The sequence below is a fragment of the Cinclus cinclus genome, chromosome 3 (assembly GCF_963662255.1).
Source record: "Cinclus cinclus chromosome 3, bCinCin1.1, whole genome shotgun sequence".
In the NCBI taxonomy this organism is placed as follows: domain Eukaryota; kingdom Metazoa; phylum Chordata; class Aves; order Passeriformes; family Cinclidae; genus Cinclus; species Cinclus cinclus.
This window is the reverse complement of record NC_085048.1, coordinates 32,578,514-32,603,599: the sequence shown is the minus strand read 5'-3', so window position 1 is coordinate 32,603,599 and position 25,086 is coordinate 32,578,514. Positions and strand designations below refer to the sequence as shown.

Below are 25,086 nucleotides of genomic sequence, written 5' to 3'. Positions count from 1 at the left end.
TATTAAAGATAGTAAGTCAAGGGTAATGCCAGTTTTATATCACAGCTTCAATGACACTTATTTCATTGTGCTTCATATGCTTGTCCTCTAGAATTAATGTTATCTGTCATTTTAAAGACTATAGTCTTGATTCTGTATCCCCTCCTCTTTATGAATTCTGAACTTTGCAAACACTCTGAAATCCCCTTAACTCCATCCTCCTTTTGGACTCTATTGTGAACTCCAAAACTTTCCAGTACTATTATCGAGAGAATTAAAATTAGAGAATTGCTTTGCACAAAAATCCAAATTTCTCACTGTTTCAGGATATTTGAAAACTTCAGCATTGAGCAAGCACACCACACTGATAAAGCTCATGTTGTTAGTCTTGTTAGTCACATTTCTTACTAATACTTAAAATTTTGTAGGAATTTCTGTTTCCTTTCACTTGTTAAAGTGTCATTTTGTCTACAGCACTACACTAAACAAGTCAGTTTTTTGACAGACCTATTTCAGTTTCTTTGCATTTTAATATCTGAGAGAACAATTACTTAAGTCATTTTAAAAAACTTTAAATCCTCAGCTGCATTGTGGATAACACTACTGCTTACTCTTTATATTTGTTGTAATGTCTAAAAGGGTAAACTACCCATGTTTTAAGAATAATTTAAGGATGGGATTTGAAAATTTAGTTTGATATCATTTACAAACTTAGCACTGAATATTTGCTATTACAGAGTAAGAGGCTGTTTTTGCACTTGTCTTCAGAAAAAGAGGTATATCTTTAGCCTTCATTTCTTTATTTTCACAGACACCATTAAAAGACACTTCTACAATCTGGTGAGCTTTAGGCATATAAAACTAAGGCCTCTGGGTACTTGGGAAACTATCTCTTGCTAGATCATGCAGGATCTTTATTAAAAATGCTACGGTAACTTAAATAGTAATTTTGGTTGGGTTATGGTACCATAAATACTTATTCACACATTTTCCCTCAATGAGATTTTTAAATGTGAATCCTTATTTTATAGCAATCTAGAGCTATGTAGAGATATTCAAATGTATTTCAAGGGAAGCTGGTCCTTCTGCTTCACTTACATTTTATTAATAGGCCCAGACAATCATAGAATTTATAAGGTTGGAAAAGACCTCTAAGATCATTGAGTCCAACCATTAATGTAGCATTGCCAGGTCCCCCTCTAAACCATATCCCAGTTTGCCACGTTTTTAGATACCTCCAGGGATGATGATTTCACCACTTTCCTGGGCAGCCTGTTCCAATGCTTGACAATCCTTCTGTGAAAAAATGTTTCCTAATATTCAACCTAACCCTTCCCTGGTGCAGCTTGAGCCATTTCCTCTTGTCCTACTTCTTGTCACATGGGAGAAGAGACCAACCCTCAGGTTACAACCTCCTTATAGGTAGTTGTAGAGAGCAACAAGGTGATCACTTTCATCAGTTCCCCCAATACCTTGGGTGGATCCCATCCAGATCCATAAATTTGCACATATCTATGTGGTGTAGGAGGTCACTGACCATTTCCCTTGGATTATGGGATCTTCATTCAGGTCCCTCTCCCTGCCTTCCAGCTCAGAGGGCTGCATACACAGCTATTAGATACTGTCCTCAGTGTGAAATTCTTAATTGCCTCTGCATTTTAAAGCTAATCTCTACACCATGTCCTCAGAGATAAGAACATTAATCTCAGTCCTAAATGCAGTTTTTATCTTACTAGAAACACTGAATTATCATAAATAAACAACTGTTCTTTGAAAAAGCAAAATGGTCTTCCTTTTCTTGGTAAAGTATCATTTATCTGGAGATAAATTATTTGATTCTGAATAGACAAATCTTAGTGTCTTCCAGTACTAATCACAAATAATTTATTAACATATCTCCTTTAAACAATGAAACTGAACAAGTACTCCTGGAAACAATGTGCTGTCTTATGAATGTTTATGAATTGTCTGAAGAGACAATGTAAGTACTCCTTACTCAAAATTAGGGGTTTTCAGCATGCAATTCTTACCAGACATGGAATTCATAAATTGTCTTATTGTAAATTATGCAGTTTGTTCTGTTTAGTTCAGCTGTCTGTTATTACTCCATCTAAGAGTGGAACTTCTCTCTAACTTCATTTAAGTCAAGCATCCTAACGTAGCACCAAACATAAGATACAGCAGAGATTAAAAACCCTCTGCATATGTCAGTTGGTTTTAGGGAAGGGTCAGCTCTTCTGTGTAAAATCCTGTTTCATCTCCTATTAAAACAATAGATAAAAATCTGACCTTAATCAATTAAAACTATGTCTGACAAAGTAGTTTGCATTAAGAAATTATCTATGCACAATACAATGTAAACTACTTGTTAATATTCAATTACAGAAGCAGCACGTTTGCCTTTGGAGAACGTTCCCAGTTAAGCATAAATATATGCAGCGTAAGAATATAAAATAGTCACACATGTAATAAATTCAACATTTTCTTTGACTGTTATCAAACAATCTTTAAGTAATGCAAAATAAACAGATACCAATGAATACATCTCTGAGTTACAAAGATCATATGTTGCTATCAACTGTAAGTGAAGCTAGCAAGTTTATATAACAACTCGAAGTTTAAAGAACTTACTTTCAGTTGCTGAGATTTTTACTGATTGCACTGATGCCAAGTGGAGGTAAATTACATGAGCAGTGGAGCTCAGTTAAGCAGTAATTCAATACAACTACACAATATTTGTTGATGAGTACCCACCTAGAGCAGAAGTCTCAGCAAGATCAATTAGTTACTTGCCAATACTGCCAAGGTTTAGGGAATGTCCCCTGCATTCTAAGTCACTGCACCTTTGCAACTTCTGGAAAGACTTTGTGCTGCATTCTGCAAAATCCCTTAGAGTGTCCTTGCTTACTCTGCAATGCATCTTAAGATAATAAAAGGTTTACTTGCAACTTCAAAATGCTTCTCTAATTATTTTTACACCCTGAGTTAAAAACAAATCAGTTTACCATTACAGGTTCTCCTTAGATAATTTTAAAATATTTTCTTGTAAACGAGACCATATGATTGCTTTCCTTCCAGAAATATTTGAAAGAGCTGCTAAAATAACTGAACAGTGCTGAAGATGTGAAAAGGCAAAAATGAAAATAAGAAAGGTACACTAAAAAGAGAGAGTAAGAAAAAATTTAAAATAATCTTTAATTATAGAACAGGGTCATATAACTTGATGGTGTGCTCCAGAACATCCAGTCCACTGCCCCATACAGAACCACGCTGGTCCACACAGATAGTTTTGAGTAATCCCGAAGATAAAATGGACTCATACACTAAAATTTTACAGAAACTATCTGACACCAAGAAGTAAAAGGTAAAGTAAAATCCACTTGTCAACAGCAGTCAAAGCTTATCTAGCATCAGGATCACAAGAAATATGTTCAAACAATCCTAGATAAGAGCTGGACACCCATGCTCCAATGCTCTGCTGCTTTTCTTGCTAATTTTTCCCACACAAACACATCAGGGGTTCCCAAACTTTCTACACTAAAGTCCCTTTTTATCTAAATCAGCCATCAATATACAAGCCAGGAATCTAGGAGAGAAAATTTTTCAGTTTTCCTTCTGAGCACTGTTCCATTGGCCTACTTTTTGAGCCCAATTCCAGCTGTTGCAAAGGAATGTAGTGCAGAAAAAAACAAAACAAAACTTCAGAGAAATTTCATGCTGAAAACCATGCAACTCTGCATGATATAAAGCCTACCAGACTTCCAAAATAAATACCTTCCTTCCTTCAAAAATAATAAAAAATTAATTCAGCTTATCTTTTCCAATTATCTCAAAGTGTCACTGTTTGAACCTTAAAGTATGTCAAGAAAATGTTCAAAGAAAACCCAAATTGACCTGTTTGATGGTGACTGGGCTTGACAGACTAGATGAGAGGTAATTTAGGTAGTGAAAGATGTTAATACATAGCAGAATCATTCTAGTCTCGTATGGTCACTGCAGCTTTTCACACTGACACAGTAACTGCCAGGCATTGAGCTGCTATGAGTTTTTTCAGAAATGCTAACATTAGTTTTTCTTTTATTTCTACCATAATATTCTAAATTAATTAGGAAAATTAGTTATGTAAGAATAGACTAGCCCAAGCTCTTCTGCCAATTCATTCTGTTCAGGCCACTGGGTACTGTATAAACAAAACCCAGCACGACCTTCCAACTAAATCATGTGGTTGACACAGGGTTGGGGTTTTTGCTTAGAGGGACTCCCTGGTACCCCAGAAAGATTTATAAAAGTTGATTTCTTCCTCAAATCCTGTATGATTGTAGGAATCTGACAGATTATGGATTTGATCTGCAAAGCAACATAATTAATTCACATTTTTAGGCAGGGCAAGGAGGACCTACAGAAATGTGAATCTACAGCTGTAAACCAGTCTGCCTAATACCAAGTTTCTAGAAAGATACAGCAAATCATTCTCGATTCCATGTCCAGGACCACCATGTGGCATCAATGCCACAAAGAGCAAAAGTTGTTTGGGAAAGGTCAGCATTAATTAAACAAGGGCAAATCTTGCCTGATTAGATTCATTGCCTTTTAATATGAGATGTCAAAGATAATGGACAAGAGGAGAAGGGGAGATACTGGGATTTCAGGATTTCAGCAAGACTATCAAGAGCCTTCCTTTAGTCAAGCTGGGGAAACACAAGTTGCAAAAATGAGCATTGGTGGAAAACTGTCTGGATCAGTCAGGTTTCAAAGGGTGCTGATCAGCAGAACAAAATCCAATAGGCAGGTGATTAGTAGACTAACTCCTCAGGGATCTGTGTTCACCAACAGCTTTATTACCAATCTTCAGGACAGGATGGAGCACATATAACAAAAATACAGGGGGGAAAAAGACACAGGGAAAGGACTGATAAGCTGGGATGTGGAGCAGCTGTTCAGAGGCACCTCAACACACAGAAAAATGGAATTACAAGCACCTCACGGAGAACACCAAGTCCTGCACCCAGTACCCAAGCACTCTGAGTACCACTGCAAGCTGGAGGCACCTGGCTGGAAAGCAGCTTTGTGCAAAAGCTGTTGGAAATCCTGTCAGGCAATGAGTTGCACAACAGGTAGCATCAGGCACTTCCAGCAAGGGCAGGTAATGGCATTCTGGGCTGTATTAGCAAGTCCAACATCAGACTGGTTTTAAAGACTTTGCTTGCAATGCCTTTGTTTCATGGTTTTGAAAATCATATTCCTTACATGACACAAATGTAATCCGTATGGCTTAATATTACAACTGGGTATAGTTCTCAGCTAATGACTTCCTCCTCAGCTCTCACTGTCTTTTCTTTCACGTATTTGGACTTTTCATGGATTTTCATTTAAAAAATAAATTAAAAGGTTAAGAAAGGAAAACAGGCCAAAGTCTGAAAGATACATTTTTGTATGGTTTTGGGGTTTTTTTTTTTTTTTGCTTTAAATGAACACTCTTGTGCTAATGAATCATTACACGTAACCCCTGTTCATACTATATTAGTTCAAAAGAATAAAAGCCAAAAATAATTGGCATCGGCAAAGATTTCAGATTTAAAGACACTGAACACAATACATGCCTTATGTTATTCCTCTGCACTGTACTAGAAACTCTGTAATATTCCATCATTACAAAATGTGCTTGTGAAAGAATATAAAAATAGGCAAACAAAATAAAGACCAAAACACTCAAGCTCAGAACACACAGTGCACAAAGTACATTCCCCATTGTATTTACCCAGTCATTAGCTATCTGTTTGCATTGTATATGGGGAAGTGCAAAGTAAACCAGAAAGCCTGCTTGCGTAGGCACTGACATCAGGACTATAGGGTTATTAGACACTGGACAGCCTTTTGCAAAAAGCTTTCACAATTTGAAAACTTTCTGAAATAACAGATATAAATTTACTGCGAGAACTGAAAAAATTCTAAGCCCTCATTTCTCTGCTTTCACTAATTAACAGTCTTTGCTATGGCAGGCACAGTCCCCAGCACTGCATGACAGAGGTTTCATGCCTTCTGTTGATGCAACTCTCTTGAGTTTCAACATATGATTATTTACAATCCATAAACACAGAGCACATGATTATGCATTTCTCTGTTAATCAAAAGCCATAATTTCTCTCCCATTGCCAAGGCATACAAAAATGTAAGGAAGAGTGGCCACGGCTGTGAAAATATCCTCAAGATCTGGTAACGATCTTAATGATCTTCTAGAGAGCTGCAGATAACATTGCCAAGTACAAATGAGAAAGCAGGAAAGACAGTCCAGAAGAACAGTAGCACAAACACATCCTTTTCAACCCCAATGAAACAATGGAGCAATAATTCAATTAATATTTGTCTTTAGGATAAAAACCAGACATGACTCTTTAGCAAAATGGCTACTGTAAACCTGTGGGTTTTGCAAGCATAATAGTAAGAGTATAAAAGTGGCACGCTCGCCAAAATTAGTTTTTCTATTATTTCTGTTGGTTTTTATTATTTTATTTATTTTATTATTTTCTATTTGTTGTCAAAATGGACAGAAAAGCAAAATCACCCGTACAGGAGGCTTAATGGGATGACTAGTTTGATTTTTCATGATTGATGTATACCAGCTATTCAACATCATTCATGTAACTTAGTCGAGTCAGAACTTAAGAACAAAACCTTCCTCCTCAAAAAAGAGAAAAAATTTACCATTTAAAAAACATAAGAGTTGTTTTTCCATTTGAAAGCATCAAAACAATATTTATGTCACTATTTTCAAACTTGAAAACTGCCAGTAAAATCTGCAGCCAAACTTCTCAATTTTTTTTCCTACTGATTTGTGTACCCTAAGGTTTCAGGAAGCACAAGCACTGCCACTTCCTTCAGGGCAGATACAAAGGCATGTTACAATATGACTACTTTAATCACTGCAGCTGCCAAGCCAAACTTAATAGTAATTTGAAATTTATCTCAGACATCTTTCTCAACTGCTTCATGTTTTAATATAGCTACTCCTATTAAATTATGACAAAATTAAAAGCAAACACAGATTAGAGCATTTTACAACTGACTGGAAAAAAGTATGATGGACATGTAGAACTCCTAAACACTGAAGCTGCCTGGAATACAGTCAGAAATTTGTCTCTACGCCTTTGCAGAAACTGTCAGTTACAAGGAATAAATCTGTTGCACAGTGCAGCTATTTTCAAGCAAATTGTTAAGGCTCCAGCAATTGAAGTGGGTGTAAATGACAATTCCCTAAGAAAAACAGGGGGTTTCCTTCCAGCCATCAACATGTATCAAGGGGAAGAGAGCGAAGATACCACCTCCAGGTTTTGTTGAAAATTATGCTGTTTGCTCTATTCAAGTTAACACATTTGTGATATCCAGTGAGAATCCACTCTAGCCAGTATTAGAGGGGATTCTAGTTATGACAGAAGGCAGCTTTGGAGTGTTTTGATACTACTCAGGCTGTATTTTCCTACTCAGGGAGAACATGCTTTATATAATTCACTATTGCTGAATTGAAGATACTTTCCTCCCTCTGCTTATGACAAATAGGAAAATAAAGGAAATGTACACGTGTTTAACTCAGTCACAATTGAATGGCTTGTCAGATCTGTATTATCCAGTAAATCATGAAGCACAACCTTTCCTAATGTTATCCCATACTTTTATAACTTTTTCTTCCTGATGGTTTCAATCAGCATTTTAAGTGTTTACTTTTACTGCAATCCTGGCTGTGATATTAATGATGTCAAAGTCAGTCAAGAATATAAGTAACCTATATACTGGCCCTTACATATATCTCATTATCTATTTCAGCTTTGTTTTGAAACACTGCAATCACTGGCTCTAATTTTATGCCTCTCAGTGCTACTAAGCTGAACTATTGCAAAGCAAGACTGTATTAAGATACATGTTGCACAAGGACTGGTAATTGGCCCTCAAATCTCTCATACTCCAGGTAACTCACAAGGCAGGGACTGCTGAGCCGCAGACTGCAGCTGCCATGATACCTGCTAGCACACAAATAAAGGACCGAGATCTCAAACTTGCAATGAATTTTAAATATTGCACAGGGCTTTTCAAGTCAAGTAAATCTGATTTACTTCCAGAAGTGTAAGTGATCTCAATCATATTTTTAGGAGCACTCCCGGCTCATGACTCAGAGCAGGACTAACTTATGCAGAACTACATCCCACAGTAAAGCACTAAAGCACTGGAACATGAACAAATAAACAGTTGTTTTGTTTTGTTTTTTTAACCCAGAAAATATTTTAAAAGGTCAGTGAGGAGGATCTGGTTTTAATAATGTAAAATATACCTACAGTAATAACTATTTTAAGGGCTGATTAAAGAAAATCTGCCCACATAAGTATAAAAATGTGTAGCCTATAGACCTTCAATAACAAACCAAAAATCTACATTATTTAAAACTGTACAACTGTTTTATTTTAGATATTCAGCAATTTTATTGAACTACTGGCTGCAGTCAGATTAGGGAAGATATTTTCTTTTGCTACGCACATTTTTATGCTTAGAAATACATTTTACTCTGGTCACAGTTTAAGTTACTAACACTGAAATGCAAGTTTCAGTAGCAGATTTTTCCGTCGTCTTTAATTTGAGTGGTATTGTGTACTACCACAACTCAGACCTGAAATTCACTTCTGCAATACAAAATCACTTGTCTGCAAGAGTTTAAACAGTTCTCATAGTACAACTCTAGTATGTATCACAATAATTCTGTATTTAAAATTGATATGTGGGATTTTCTTTGAAATTCATAGAAGCTAATTTTAATATGTCATCTACAGTGTATTCAGCTGTGATGTTCATGAGAAGCAATAATGAGTAATAGCCTCACCATGCCATCAATTATTATTCAATTATTTCTGCTTACTTTCTGTTAGACTGCTTGCACACATTAAATACAAAATCAATGCAACCGTATTATTTTACCACAGTGGATATTCCTCTGTCCAACAAATGTTATATGCACGGTAGAGATTGCTACATATACATCCTTTAACTAAATCAGTTCCTGGAAAAGCCATGTTTTTAACCACAGGAGGCTCAAATTATACACTCACATCATCACAGAAGTCACACAACTTTTAGAAAGTTTAGTGATTAAAAGGTTGACACCTCTGACATGAAAACTCTGAATTCAGGATGGAAAAATTTCTGAAACATAGTTTGCAATTCTCAGCCATCCTTTTTTGCAAGCTATCCCACCTATAAATAATGCTTGCTCAAGGGCAAGTTCAGCCCATGAGTAAAGAAATAAATCAGGGGAAAGGACAGGAAAAATAATTTTTATTCCAAATATTACTTTTATCCTTACTTCAAAATAAATTCTGATTATATTAGCATAACAGATTTCTGTATCTATTGGCATAATAGATGCGCAAGCCGAGTGTCAATCTCTGTCCATGGGGAGACAAAGTCAATCATTTAAATTTCCAAACCCTGAAACACTGTTAAACATGAAAGTGCTGCTGCCTCAGGAAATAAGATACTCCCAAATCTACAATCCATTTTAAGAGAACCTTTTAAACCACACAACTTCATATTTTCTTATTTCTAAAGCACTCAAAATTTAAGGAAGTTCTGAAACCAGTAAATAAAAGGGCAGATATGAACAGAAAATCCAAAACCTTTTCAGTCATACCATTATGAGTGCAAAACTCCTGTGTAAAAATCAGATCTTTCTCAAAAGGTAGAAAAGCTTCTTTATAAAGAAGTTTTGAAATGCTAGCTATACCAAAATTAACTAATGACTTGTTGATCTCAGTGGTTCAATTACCTTTGAACTTAGATACAAGTCTTTCCTTTTTCTTGCAGTACTTTCTTTTGAAAAAGTATCACTGGGATTATATTTTTCTCTCATTTCTTCCGCAGATGATCTATGTACTATCAACTTTAAAAAGGAAGAAGTAGGAGATTAGATTACTTTAGAGTACATTAGATTAACCTTTTTTCAATCAGTTAGTTTTTCTTGAATGAGAAGTTATAAGAAAAAAAAGCAAGCAGGAATGCTACGGTAAACTTCAAGACAGATGTGGATTTGGGTTTTTTTTGTTTTGCTTTGTTTTTTTTTTTAAGTCAGGCCATATATTTAGGTAACCAAATACAGACTTCTTAGTCTAACTGCGGGTATCTTATAAAGGAAAAAAAACAGGTACCTTTAGAAAGAAAACCTGTGTGAGAAGGACTGAAAAACAGAAGACTGCAGAGTCTCACAAATGGCTTTTAAAAACAAAGGTTAAAATAATAGAATTTCCTTTTCTGATTCTCTGTGACAGACCCACCATAATTGTGGCATATTTTTCAGACGGCTGTGTGATTCCCATAAATGTACTGCACTTCCTTTCAAAATTTCCAGCAAGGCAAGACACACTGGATAATGAAGATTCCTTCTTTACTGCTGCTTTTAGCATTTCATGTGGCATGGGTGCAATTTTGAATGGAATTATTCCGTTGAGGAACATCAAGTTCTCTCAAAAAATGCACCTCATTTTGACTAATAGAGCTTAAAATAAGCATGTCCAAGTTAAAAGTTTAGTCCTACAGTTGGCTGCTATACAGCTTCATTTAGGTCTCCCAATATACAACAACCACTGGATATTCATGCAATATAAATACAAATATAAATACAAAACCATATAGGAGTCTGATACAATGTTGATGAAATCAACAAAAATTAGAGCAAAACTATGAAATGCTTCCTCTCTAGAACACACAGTGGCAAACTTTTTTATACATCTATTAACATTATTCCTAATACTTCATATTAGAATACAGTCTTGGCGTATTCTTTCTTGGTACTTTTCAGCTATCTACGTATTGCAAGATCATTCATCAATGCACAGCAAAACTAATGTTGCTGGCTGAACAAAAGAAGGTACTAAAAAGCAAAGCATTGCAGTCTTTGATTTAAAGAACTAGAGCTTTCCAGCTGTACACATGTGCAATCAGTTAAAGAAAAACAGAGGTGGCTCTTGGGGCAAACCATCCTCTCCATGCACTGATATGGAAAAGAAGTGAAATACTAAAAAAGAGGTATTCCAAATAAAATCTTAATTCCACAGACTTCATCACCAGGGCCTACATTTTCACTGTGGGCACCTCAGAGCCAAGTTGATAATGCCAGAGACACATGGGGACTGAGAGGATATGGTATCCAGATAACGTCCGAAATCTGTGCAGCTTGTGTTGACTACCACCCCCTGTGCAAAGAGTCAGGTATTTTTATAATGTTGCTTTGAGTAGAAAGTCGCATTTTATCTATATTCCTTCCTAATCTGCATTACTCTAAACATAGGTCAGCAGCTTCTTTAAAAAATACAGGAGAAATGGCATGTTTTCACTAGATATAGGGGAAAAGTGAAAAACTTCTGTGCCCACTCCAAACATCTATTCAAGAAGACATTTGTACTCCTTAGACATCCAAGTTACTGTCAGTCATCTGTGCATGCTTAGTGCTTCAGCAAAACACAGCTGGGTGATGAGCCTGCCACTTGCTGGAAGATGGACATAAAGCACTTCTTCAGTGATGACAGGGAATAAAATATTTCTAAGCAAATGCATCTGAGGAACAATTCCAGCTACAGCTACATAGATCAGTTTTTCCAGAAACTTCAGAAACTTCTGTATGTAGATTAATAAAAGATGGATTTGGCTCTTTGTTGAGAAATTTTTCAGTTTTGAATGTTGTTTTATAAAATTATCACTTCAGTGTCTGGTACAGAGGAAGCAGCCCTTCCTTCCTTCATCAGTCACAACAAGCATTAAATCCTCACCAGCCTTCTCTCCATGGAAGATAAGTGTCATTAGAAAGATTTGTGTTGTATGTGCCTAGAACTTTGTCTCCTGCTCACCATGATCACTGTTAACTGTGGTAAGAGTAACAAACATATCCAACAAGATGCAGACAGATGCCAGTACTGCTATAGCTCTTTCAATAAAGCTGCCTTTCAAAATCCCACTGTGGAAGCAAACAAAAAGCATCACAGGCACTGCTGATATACAGCATATGAATTATATACACAGCTAGGTGTACCTTAGCTCACTCTCTTTTGCTGGGGTTACACTCCAGAATAGAGCTTTCTCTAGCACAGATCTTCTCACAAGTAAGACCATAGGAAGAGAGGAACACACAAGGTTCTTTCAGTATGGTTATTTTTCTCACATAACTGACTGCAACTTTTTTTCCTTGGAAACTAGTTCCAGGCTTACTTCTGCTTTTCAGTCATTTTTAACTGTCTTTAATCACTTTTGCAACTTTTAAATTGCATCACTGTAACTGCTAGAACCTTACATGATTGCAAGGAAGGTGTGTCCACTTGCATTCAAAAGGACTATTGGACAAATAAGACTATTTGAAAATGTCTTCCCCTGTGCCTACCTATAACACGAAAACTTGGCACTGTCATAACTTATCCTACTGTTGTAGATCCAATTTTGAGGCTTTACCCAGGTTTGACACTGGGGCACTGAGAAGCTGTGTCTGTCCCAGGGAGATCAGGCAGTTCCCTACTCAAGGAAGTAGCAGAAGCTCCTAGTCTAGTTTTTTGAGGTAGTAAAACTACACCCTTCATTTCCTCTTCTATATTAAAAATCTTAATTTGCCAACAGCAACAGTATAAAAGTCACAATCCTCTGAAAGACCACAGAAGCTCAGAAGATCTCAAGAGGCTCTTTTTAGATCCCCTCCTAAAAATACATTCACCACAGAACTGAAATAATCTGATCTTGTGAGCATACATAAAACATCAATAAATACACACCATTTTATAGGCCTTTTATGTATTTATTAAATTAAAACTTCAAGAAAATTAAAAAGGCAAAGTTCCTCACATATTTAGTTTTAAAACTTCACTGTACCATTACCATGGAAAGATAGATTTTTCTGTTTTGCTTTATAATTTTCCCCTATTCTGCATAGATTTCTATATGCCACAGGCCACTCTCCTCTAATCATGCTATTCTGAACTAAGTCTGTTGCTCTAAACTAACAGTCTACCCAGACCACTTCTAAAAGCCATATCAATATATGAAAGGCCAGGAAAAAAAAAAGAATATACTTGCATGAATCAGCACTTCACAACCCCAAACCAATGCACTAAAATATTTTTTTTTCAGTAAATAAGACAAGGTATTGATTGTATGATTCAAAGAAGTAAACATGACATATAGTGAAATTTGAAAACTCCACATTTTTCTATACCCCAGCTTGCCAGGGTGCCTTAGTACATTTTAAGTTGCTATACCTGTGGCTAGTAAAGGATTCCAGCATTCCACCAAAGCTTTTGGAAAAATGATGCCAAAGGTTGAGTGACTTTAACCACCCAAGAAGTCTTTCATTGCTCCAAAGCACTGGAAATTATTACACTTTTATAGGGGACTCCTATCATGAAGTGCTTATCAAAGCACTTACTAGTAGTTTTAAAGCAACTCATAATTTACTGGGAATTATTAAAGATAATGCCAAACAAAATAAAGCAAGTTACACATGGTATTGTTCAGTTTTCAGGCAGAATAGAAGTTGAATATCCATGAATTAGTAGTTGCTTTGCAGAGTTGCCTTATTCTAGAGCATTGTCATAGATTGTCCGTTATCAGACTAGAGTAAGAATTTCAAAAAACTTTATTTATTTAATTTTCACTAAGCAACAAGTCAGTGATTTGACAGGGTGTAATATAAAGGTCTGCTGAGTAATAAGCTTAACAGGAACCCAAAATTGCTAGAGGGAAGTTCACAGTTTTGATGCTCTCCTAAATCATCATTAGCTACATTTACATATCAGTTAAAAATGCTGATGCTACTGAAATACAATATGGTATTAGAGAGGGGGAAAAAAGGAAAAATATCACTGTATCACAGAGCAGAAAATATAGGATGTGCAGTTCAGAGAAGGTTTTTTTGCCCTCCTCACAATGTGGATTAAAACCATTTCATTTCTATCAGCTCCATGAGCTCTCAGAAACGCAAATGTTAGAATCACAACATGATTCTAATCAAAACAGTTTGCATTAAAACTGCAAATGTAAACTCTGCCTTAGAGTAAGTAAAAACACAAAAAAGTTCCTTTCATTAGAGTTCCTGACAGCTAGAAAGATGAAAATGCAAATGGGGGGAAGTGCACAGCAAAGAGAAAATTTTAATTCTGCCTCAGTGACCATGTTTTTGGTCTTTTTTCAGAATTAGCATATGGAAGACTAAACACATTGTTCAAAGTTATAAATCACAATGAATGAACATGGGTGTATCAGCAGGTCAATGATGCTGGAGCTCAGTCTCAGGCATATGAACATTTGCATGCCAAATTAAATATCAGAACACGGAAAAAATGCCCTCATTGGATACACTAAGAGCACACTTTCTACTCTACACTCAAGTGGTTAAAGTGAATCAAACACTGAACTTGTTCAGAAGTTAAAACTTTTGATTTCATTGAACCACAATGACTTTCAGCATATTCTTTCACTTTACCACTTCATATTGCCTAGGGATAAATTATTTTGTCTCTTCAGTAATTTGCATTTAACAAAAAGTTACTTGGCTGCATACTTCCGTACCCCACCAACGCAAGGTAAAACAGTTCTGACAGAAGACAAACAGGTTTTAATGTAGCTGGAAGAAAAGCAAGCTGCCCTCTGCCTAACGCACAATGCAGCTGGAAGTGGGACAGGAAAGGGTTATTTTGTTTCAGCATTAAAAACCTTTGCTCAATACATTACTTGAAAATAAGTAACTCCATAGAAAGCATTCAAGTTAACCTTCAGTTTTAATTTTTTTTTTTTCTCAGTTGAACGCTTTTGCTAAAAGTGTCTATCTTGCAGGGCTTTGCCTCACATAAATGTCAGCCTGGAAAAGCAGTCAGTCACAAGCTGATCACTGGCTTGAACTTTCCCTGTTCCATTCACGGTGAGGTGCTCACAGGTACACACACCTCTCCTCCAACCCATCCTTTCCATCTGTGAACTCTGGCCCTGCAGCAGCAAAGTTGGCATGTGCAGCACACTCCAAAAGAGCAGGCATTCACCTACATACACTGGGAACAGTCCCTCAAAACCTTACTGCTGGGCTTGTTCTCTCACTTGCAGAAGACTTCTAGTGAGGCAGGGCTTAATGATCTCCTCTCCTTTCGCTGCCTATGGAAACTGCCAAGCTCCTGTCTCATTTTTGGCTCAGCTTACTCCAACCCATATTTTTTAGACAGAACAGACCCAAAGCCAAATAGACGGGGTACACTCACATAATGCAGAAATCCATGTCCAAATCAGTGCCAGTGGGATTCAAACATGGCTTAATCATTTTTAATTTGCTATCAGAAGGATGTGCCACAAGTGGCTGACTGAAACACCACCTGAAGGCAAGGCTTTGGTTCATGTCATCTCTCACACATGGCATGACACTGTGCCCAAAGCCAAGAGGATCAAGCGTGGACAAGCAACCTCACGGCTGGGACTACTCTTAGCCCACGCACCCACTCTTGCGTGGACCTCTTCATGAAGTGCCTCACAGAAGGTGAAGAGACTTCAAGCTGAGCTGTAGATGAATAAGACATTTTGATATTTGTTATGTCTAGAGACTGGACTACCTGGACATGTAAACACTCTATGTTTACAACTTTAGAGAGTGTATTCTGGGGCTGATTTTATGAAAATCCACCAGCATTTGTGAGCACTACATTTTCCAATGTTGAATGTTATTTTAGGATTTGGGGGGTGTTTGCTTTTTTTAAGAAACCTATTTGGGAGGTTTGCACAGTAGAGAATACTGTGTCCTGTTCAATATTTGGCTATACTGAATTCATTAAATCACTTTTCTCTGCTCAGTATTGAATTTATTCCAGCCTAGAGAGAACACAATACTCCCTTGTAGCTGAACTGATAACATATGCCACTATTACAATCATTTTCTGTTTTCATTGCAAAATAATTTGTTCTTCCTTATGTTCACTAAAATTAAATAAGCATGCATAAAGTCTTATGGGTAAATTGGACTTTATGACATGAAAACATCAAACAAAACATCTTCGAACATTTAGAACATCCATTTCATTCTGTGCTGCATTTCTCACATCCTGTACTGCATTTTTTAGTTATTAACCAAGACATGTGTATGGGTATAGATACCAGAATATGAGACAAATGAAAATTAAGATGCTTCCATGCAGTGAGCCAAACTATAATAAGAAGACTTTTGTGCAACATCCAAAACAATTTTTGGCCTCAAAGATTTAGTGAGAAGAAAGTTCCAGGCATCACCCTGTGAACAGGCACTGCTTGTTAGATTTTGATTCTCTTTTAAATGGGCTACAGGCTCAGAAAAATGCCATCTCTGCCAGACAAACACAACCACCAAATCCCAATCCCAGTTGGCTTCACAAGCCCAGGACTGTGCAGGCACTCTAGCAGTGAGGGCCAATGCTCTAGGATAGGGCACACAGTGGAGTACAAGGCACAGAATTTGCTTTCTTCTTATTTATAGAAGAAAACAACAACAAAAAAAATCCTAAACATTAGTGCTATACCCAAGCTCTCTGGAAAGCTTTTTAAAATATATTTATAAATATAAAATAAAAACATATTTTTAATATATTTTTACTGAACTTTTCAGAATCTTTATTGAATCTTACTTTTCAAACATTTTTTGTAGTGCATAAACCTTTTTATTACAGATTAATAAGAAAGCTTCAGTTCCTTTGAGAAACCCTAGGTTTGTAATATTTTATCTATTCACCTTTATTTTCTATATGGTGTAACAAAATATGCTGACATTCAATGCTATGCAGGACTTCAGACTCGCATAGTAAAAACTGCTTCTAGTTCATCCTGCATCATAAATTGGAAGCTTGCTGAACTGTTTAGAGTCATATTTAATAAACACAGGAACATTTTCATATACCTTTGTCTCCAGTCACTGAATGACAGCTTTATGCTGATATTTCCCTTATTGCTCCAAATCCTTCATTTAAGAAATAATCTTATTGATTTTCACCATTATGGCTTATGTCTGTATACTGTGATTTTCTTTTCCTCCAAATCCATGTTCTTTTTTATATTGCTAAACAATTTATGACCACCTTGAATTTATTTGCCAGAATTTATTCTAGCTTTTCTTTAAATTCTGTACCAGTATTTTCTGGTCAGATCACATTCCTATTGACAGAAACTGATTGTGTGATCTCTAAAACCAGACTCTAATATTGCAGTTTGTGATTACTGCTAGATGTGCCAAATGAGTAACAGTGAAAGTTAAACAAGATAACAAATGAAGGACCATATTGTGTCACTAGTTCATCTCTTCCAGTTTTACTGCCTATTGTAATTGTGCCAAAGAAAGTTAAAAAACATCAATTCAGATGTAATAATTTGCTTGCATCAGCTGAACAACCACACTGCTGTACCTGCATGTTTTAAAGAGCCTTTTCCTTGGATATCTATGTTACATTTTAGTCCAGAGCCTCTTTCTTTAGCCATTCCATGAAATGGTACCCAGTGAAAAAAGTCTGTGTTCTACAAAAAGCTGTCCAGGCTGGCCTCCATTATTTTTCAAACCAACTTGGGAAATATATTTGAATCTTTTTATTATTTCTCCAGCTGAATAGAGAACAATTAAAATTTCCGACATTTAAATAATTATGTAGTTCTAACAATTTGTACCTCAAGCTCTCCAACTTCTTAACACATACACGTTCCATTATGTCTCAAAGGTCAGTTCAAAAGGCAATTTGATTCAACACACCTTGTGAGAATGAAAACTTTTACCTATAAATGAATAACAATTACACCAGTATCATTGCTTTCAATAAAGTCATACTTTAATACCAGTTTACAGCCTGTTCATTAAAATAAGATTTTAAGCAGAGCCAGAACAAAATCTGATGTTATCCACCATAACTTCAATCCCACAGACAAAGTTATTCATTAGTTCCTTCTACACTAAGTACAAACACAGGTGCATAATCTGAAACTCAAACGTGGTCCCATGGATATTTTTAAGTGCTTCACTGCATTCACTTCCTCAAAGCACTACAGAGAGCCACAGATGACTGTTACAGCTTCCTTGGGAATTCCCACTTCAACTTCTACTCATGGGAAAAATGAAATAATGGAATATCTCAACATCCCAAATTCCATAGACAGATAATGCAATCGTATGAAGAATTCTTTGGGACAAACATTATGAAAGCATTTTGTTGGAAAGGTGAATTTTTTTCATTAGGACTCTGTAAAATAATACTCAACACAGTTCCTGTTCAATACCAGGTCACTTTATTTAAAATGCTTATACTGCTGAAATAATTACATTTCTTTTTCTTGTTGTTTAACTTTTTTAGGCACATTTTTTCCCATGGTAATCTGCTTTAGGATAGAACTGCTCTGGAATTCTTACATCTTTGAAAGGTATTTCACAAGATACCCACTTTTCCTTTTCCTGAAATGCTTCTCACAAAACTAGCTCATTTAATAGTTTCCCCTAATGCCGCACTCTAACAGAAAATTACAGCACTTACTGGAGATTAGGCCCTATTTTGCTGCAGGAGGAAGAAATCAAAAGCACCGCTGATCAAACAGTCAAATACTGTTATATCCAATTTATTCATACAAAATGCAAGATTTGAAAATGCAAGGTTATGTAACTCAACTCTCAGAAACAGGTTATTTCATTGAGTTTTCTGAGTCCTACTCTCTGACTGATACCAGTCTTTGGGAAGACTGATGCTTCTATGTAATTCTGAGAAATATGCTGAGTCTTCTGGAAAGGCTCCTGAGGACTGAGCTGTGTTCATCTGTACATTTCTTTGGTAGCTGACCCAACATCCCCTGTGCAGACAGATGCCCAAGGACAAAATACTTACCAGGCAATAAGAAAAGAAACTATGCTACAAAGACAGGAATTGCAATTAAATCAGAATTACTCTGTTCCTGCAAGAATGACGCATCTGTGCAACCGTCTACAAAAAACAATGTGCTGACTTGTTATTTTATAGACAGCAATGACTTTTACCAGGTCAGCTAACCAGTATCTTTACTCATACATATTTCTTTTTTTTTAATAACAGCACATATTTTTGTGGTGTATCCTGCTATAATGACATCAGCGTACACAAAAATCAAAATTCCTAAATGAAAATTTAAATTCCTTAAATGAAAACATTAAAAATCATTAGAGTAATTTTCTATTTTTAAAAATTTTAGCCATTACTTGCAGAGAATGGCTAGAAAACCACCAAGATCTTCATGAGATGTACATTTCCTGCATTTGTAGGATCAATGCCAGAGGGTATATGCTACTTCCCTACATTTATTTCAGCACAATCAGAAAATAGCAACCGCCATATTACTGAAGCCATAATGCAAGCTTCCTTTTTATCCCTTTCTCTCTCTGTTTTCCTATATCTATGTCTCTCCAAACCACCTTGGCCCCCACATCTCTCCAGCTTTGTTTCCCCCTCTAAACATCCCACAAGACTTGTATGACTCCAAAATGCTTCCTCCTGCATCCCGTAACAAGTCCCCAGTGCTGGCAGGCAGCAAGCCTGTGAAATAATCCAAAGAGTTCCTTACTCTTTGTGCTAGCCATCTCCATCCTGCCTGGTTTTCAGTTTTCTTTTTTTTTATATTTTTGCCTTTTTTTTTTAATTTTTGTTTTTAAACAGGACACAGTTGCTGGATTTGTTTCTGTGTATTGCAAATGATTAATGTACTGATGATTTCCACACACAATTCTTCATTATTTTGGAAGTGACATCTCAGCGAGCTTCTCTCCCAAGGCTCCTCAAACTGTGCTTTATGCAAGTTTAACAGTTTCTCTGCTGAATGTGACAGTTTTGCAAGCTTTTACACAGAATATAAATTATTTGGACTTTTAACTGTACCTGTATTGAATTTGTCCTGGTATCTGTTGCTCATTTCATAATACCCATTGAGAGTACATATGAAACACTGGAGCAAAGGGCAAAGTTGTACTACGTAGAGTTTTAAGTACACCAGCTCTTCTTGTTTTTCATTTTATGTCTGACCAGAGTAAATGAATATGTAGTTCAATAATGTGCTCCTTTAAAATATTCTGAACTCGACACACAACAAATCTAATTTAATATGCTCTCCAAACGCTGCTTTTCATCTCTTGTATGCAAAAAGGAAAATATTCAATGTATTTTTTCCTAGAGTTCATGAGTGAAAGCCATCATTTCCATTTGTACTCTTTTCCTTGAATTGTATATCACACAAAGTGTATGTGACCACTAACTTTTAAAATAGCCTATTCACCTTATTTCTATGATGAGACCTCACAGCAAGGATGGAATAACAGTATGGAAACTAACCATCTAATCCAACTGGACATATTTTATTGAAGTCTTATTACTTCCATGTGTAAGAAGAAACTAAAGCCAACTGCAATCCCCAATTTTTGGCGTTCTCAGTACACAATGAATCCAGCAAAAGAGAATTTCACTTTTTGTTCTCATTTTTACAGCACAGTGATACAAGACATACAGACTTAATTTGATCATTAAGAGATCAAGATTTTTAACTGAATAAGAAAAGCAAGGTCTTTATTATGCCTAAAGCAATAGTGATCTTTAAAAAGTTGTAGCTTTTGATTTTAATCTCTTTCGCAGTATAATCTTTAAAGTGCTCATATAAAAATTTTAGTATGGAAGATAGAATCTTCAAGAATGGATATACAGAGTAATGACAATATGGTTATAACACAAAGTCAAGCCAGGCAATTTATATGAAAGGAACTTGTCATGGATAAATGCAATGCCAAAGAGTTATATTTGAATTTATTCTGAGGGAGCATATGTAATAGAACAATATTTCTTAAGATACAAAGCCTAGTCTCCTAAGAAAGATGACTATAAAATTATGAACAACTAAAATAAAACAAGCATTTTCTTTCAATATTGACAGAGATAAATAGCCCTTTACTAAAGCATTTTCAACTTTGTTTTCTAAACAAGTGATATTTGTCACATATATCTCTGATATGAAAAACAACACCTCAAGAAGGATCAATCAGGAAAGTAGCTTTCTCGGTGGAGGTCTGAGGATTAAAAACTCTTGTTGTAATTTTAGCAATATATTGGGCACCCCATGTTTTTCCAATGATGTTTACTGATTTTTTACTCAGCTCATTTTTTTATCCAACACATATGCTTTCCTTTGTTATATAATAGATTTTGACTTTGCTGCTCAACTTAGAATAGTTGTCTCCTCAAGTGCTGATAATAATACAAGATTCTAGAAGACAGGCTCTTTCTGTTAAATCTATTTCACTCTTTTGTGGGAATTTATAAAGAAAATTAATTTCCTACACTCACAGCTGGCAGTACCTTCTGACTTTATTACTCCTAGTTTAATCAGAGACTATCTACTAAAGAAAGGAGGTCAAAAGCTGATTTATTTAGAAGGACGAAAAATCATGGAATCATAGAATGGTTTGGTTTGGAAGGGACCTTTATCTTGTTCCAACTCCCTGCCATGGGCAGGGACATTTTCAACTACACCAGGCTGCTCAGAGCTCCTGCATTCAACCTGGCCTTGAACACCTCCAGGGATGGGGCAGCCACAGATTCTCTGGGAAACCTGTTCCAGTGCCTCACCACCTTCAGAGCAAAGAATTTCTTCCATACATTTAACATGAATTTCCCTTTGTTCAGTTTGAATCCATGACTCTGTTTCTTATGACTACAGCTCCTGATGAAGTGCCCTTCTTCAGCTTCCTTGTAAGCTCCCTTCAGATACAGGAGTGCTGCTATGAGGTCTCCATGAAACCAAACATTTGGTTCTTAATGGAGAAAACTTTTTGGTAGAAAAAATGAATTTACCTTCATATAATTTCATTAAAATTAGTACAACTACTCTTTCAAAGAAACTGTATCACAAAGATGAAGAAACATAGTATTCTGATTCCTTCTGCATATTTAATTCAGAATTACACTCCCAGAATTAATAACTATTCCTTCCCATAAAAAAAGCTAATTACCGAGTTTTAATTACTACCTACATGGTTTATATTTTGTGAATTTTGCAGTCCCATTTCATTGTAGTCCTATGTCCTGGTTTACAATACAACATAATATTCTATTACCATCCGAGAAGGATGATCATCCTTATCTCTGTGGGAAATGTCTTCTGTTGATGGACCATCACTGGTAAGGGTGATCATCCTTATCTCTGTGGGAAGTATCTTCTGTTAATGAGCCATTGAGTCCTACTGTGTAACTGATAAGATTACATCATCCCATTGGGAGATGCTCCAGTCAGGAGGATGAGCCAAGCCTTTCCTACCTAGATAAAAACTGAGGTTTAGAACGCCAAAGGCAGCCTTTTTCCACTGGATTCCAGAGGAAGAACCAGGTTTTTTTATCCACATCATCGCTGGACCCTTTGGAGGAAAACTGCACCAGCACCCTGACTGACAGGGTATCAGGTTGTATTCTGACTCTGTCAGTGGTTTTATTTTTATTATTGCATGTATTTTGTTGTTTTTTTTTCCCTCTTCCCTATTAAAAATTGTATTACTGACTTGAAATCTCACTGGTTTTGCTTTTCAAACCAGTACATCCTATAACTTAACTATCCTCAAGTAATCAAAAAAGAGTCATCAGATAGCGATGGACACACTTATTTTAGATGTTTCTACAAACCAGTACCACTGGTGCGCATAGGAAAGAAGTCAAGGGGGGAAATTTCAAGGAGGAACAGGTATAAAACACATCAGAAAGCTCAAAAGGACTTCCAAAACCTAATGCTCCAGATGTAACTTATACTGATGCACATCTCAGCCTTTCCAAGCTGTTCTGTGTGTATGAGCTCATCACATGCATGAGCATCACCACAAGCACACGTGAACAACCTGTGCAGACTTTTCTAATGAGATCTCTGAACACTGTGTGACACACTATGTTTTATTGTACTGGACCTGAATGCTTTTTTTGTGTCTGGTTTCAGCATTTCTAGAATGTATTTTTAAGAAGCTCAAGGGGTAAGCATGAGAAAAATAAAAAAGAACATTAAAACCAGACTATACAGGAAGATTTTTTTGCCCTGCATCTCACAGTGGACACTCTCCCTGCTTTGCAGTAGAAGTTAAATTTCTAGCTTAGCAGACACTATGCACAGTGCCTAGTAGATACATGATTTCTCAGCCATTCACATAAAGTAAGGCAAGCATACACAAAACTGCAAAAGACAATAACTTTTAAGAATCATAAAACCTCAACTTTTATTGTAGTGTTGAGTATTTCTTCTATAGGGAAACATATTCTTCCATGCAGAACACTTAAAAACAAATAACCTGTGTACCTGAACAGTGGAACTGATTTCAGATGCAAATCCTCCTGTCAATGGAGCCTCATGGGTAATCAGCAATCGTCCAGTCTTTGCCACCGACTGAAAAGGAAAAACAAACGCCCAAAATGTCATGAAATTACAGCACTTGTGATTTCTAACTTGTATTACTTGTGGAATATATGAAATATGTGACTTTGTTAGCAGTGTTAGAACAGAGCTACTTTTCTGCTCTTGCATTTCCAGTGAACAATAAATTATCCTAAAATACTAAATCAAGTCATTAATAGGATGATTTTATACTTGTTATAAAAGTATTCACATTTTCCACTCAACTTCAAGCAAGTTTCAAGAATAAATTTGAACCTGTTTCACATGAGTTTACCCTATCAATGCAAATGATAACATTTCTGAAATGGAATAAGGAGTTTAGCAAGTAGCCAGTAAAAATTTGAGTCCTCAAAATACTAAAATACACATACACAAAGAAATCCTTCACTGATACCTTTGTACAAACAGACCCTATGTAAAGTCATGAATATTGCTGCTCAGAAAGTAAAACAGCTAAATAAAAATTTTAGCAAGAAAACATGTGGATTACTGCTGCGTATTTAAATTTTACATGGCAATTAGATGTACCATTTTATAATTTTAGATTTCAATGTTTGCGCAGTTCTTATGTAACCCACTTTTAACTAAATAAATAGCATAATACTGATGACCTAAGCATCTTTGATTAAAAAAACAGACCTATTCATCGCAAAACATAACAATGAATGCAAAATATTTTAATCTGATGAGAAATATAAAGCTTCACCACACACAAATATACTGATGTTTATTGCAACTATGCTAAATTACCTTAATCAAACAGATACCTTTAGTAAGAAATATGACAGCAAAGTCTTCGCTTCCATGATAAGCATTTTAAAATTATTGTAATAAAAAGGCTCATTAAAAAGTTTCATAAACTTCTAGATATGGATATCAGAAAAAAATCAATTATTATGTATGTTAATCTTTTAAGAACAGTTACAGTCTGGCATTTAAGATAAGTACATTGTGTACTGCTGGTCTAATGTTACTCATCAAGTAGAAGAGCCCAAGGCAGTGCCTGCTATCAGATCAGACTTTCTGAATACTGTGATCTTCAATTTAATGTCCACACCAGCACACTCTCCAGTCAGACAGCTCCAGTTTATCTATATTATAGCACACATAAAGGCAATGCCCTAATTATGCAGCTTTCTCTCTGATTCAAGTATTTTACTAATTATTTTGCTTTTCTAGCAATGACCCAATCAGTGGCTCTAAGCAGTTCATGCACAGATGTACTGGCAACTCACAGGCTACGAACATGTTCCATATACCGTACTAAGAAGTGGTTTGAAAACATTCAGAGTTAAACAAGGCAGAAGAATTAATTTCAGCAGTTGGAATGCAATCCAGTTACATAGGCTGATTTCCTGGGGTATTCTTCCAGCACTGGAAACTCATATCTAAAGGAAAAGAGGTATTAACTGCACTATAAATCTGTCCAGTGCATCAGAACAATCGTTCCATGAACAAAATGTACAATCCAGTTTTAAGCTGATACGATTAGAACTGATACAATCAGTTGCTATAGTACAAGTTGCTATAGTAAAAGTGATACAACTAATCAATGCTAAAGTTCAGTTTGGTCGTTCACAGGTTTTTTTTCAACCTCTTTATTTTAAAGAAAGATTCTTTTGCAAATACTTTTTCTGAGAGGTTCACATTTTGATACATTACAAGCTATCATTAAAGTTA

General features: G+C 36.0%; 1 protein-coding gene across 1 annotated transcript in view; it reads right to left on the bottom strand.

Annotated features, from left to right (window-relative positions):
* Positions 1–25,086, bottom strand: part of BCKDHB (branched chain keto acid dehydrogenase E1 subunit beta) — a 105,920-nt gene that overhangs the window by 16,629 nt on the left and 64,205 nt on the right. Inside the window, exon 9 of the mRNA XM_062488607.1 lies at positions 23,311–23,397. Within this exon, the coding sequence (XP_062344591.1) occupies positions 23,311–23,397 (87 nt within the window). The remainder of the gene's footprint in view (positions 1–23,310; positions 23,398–25,086) is intronic.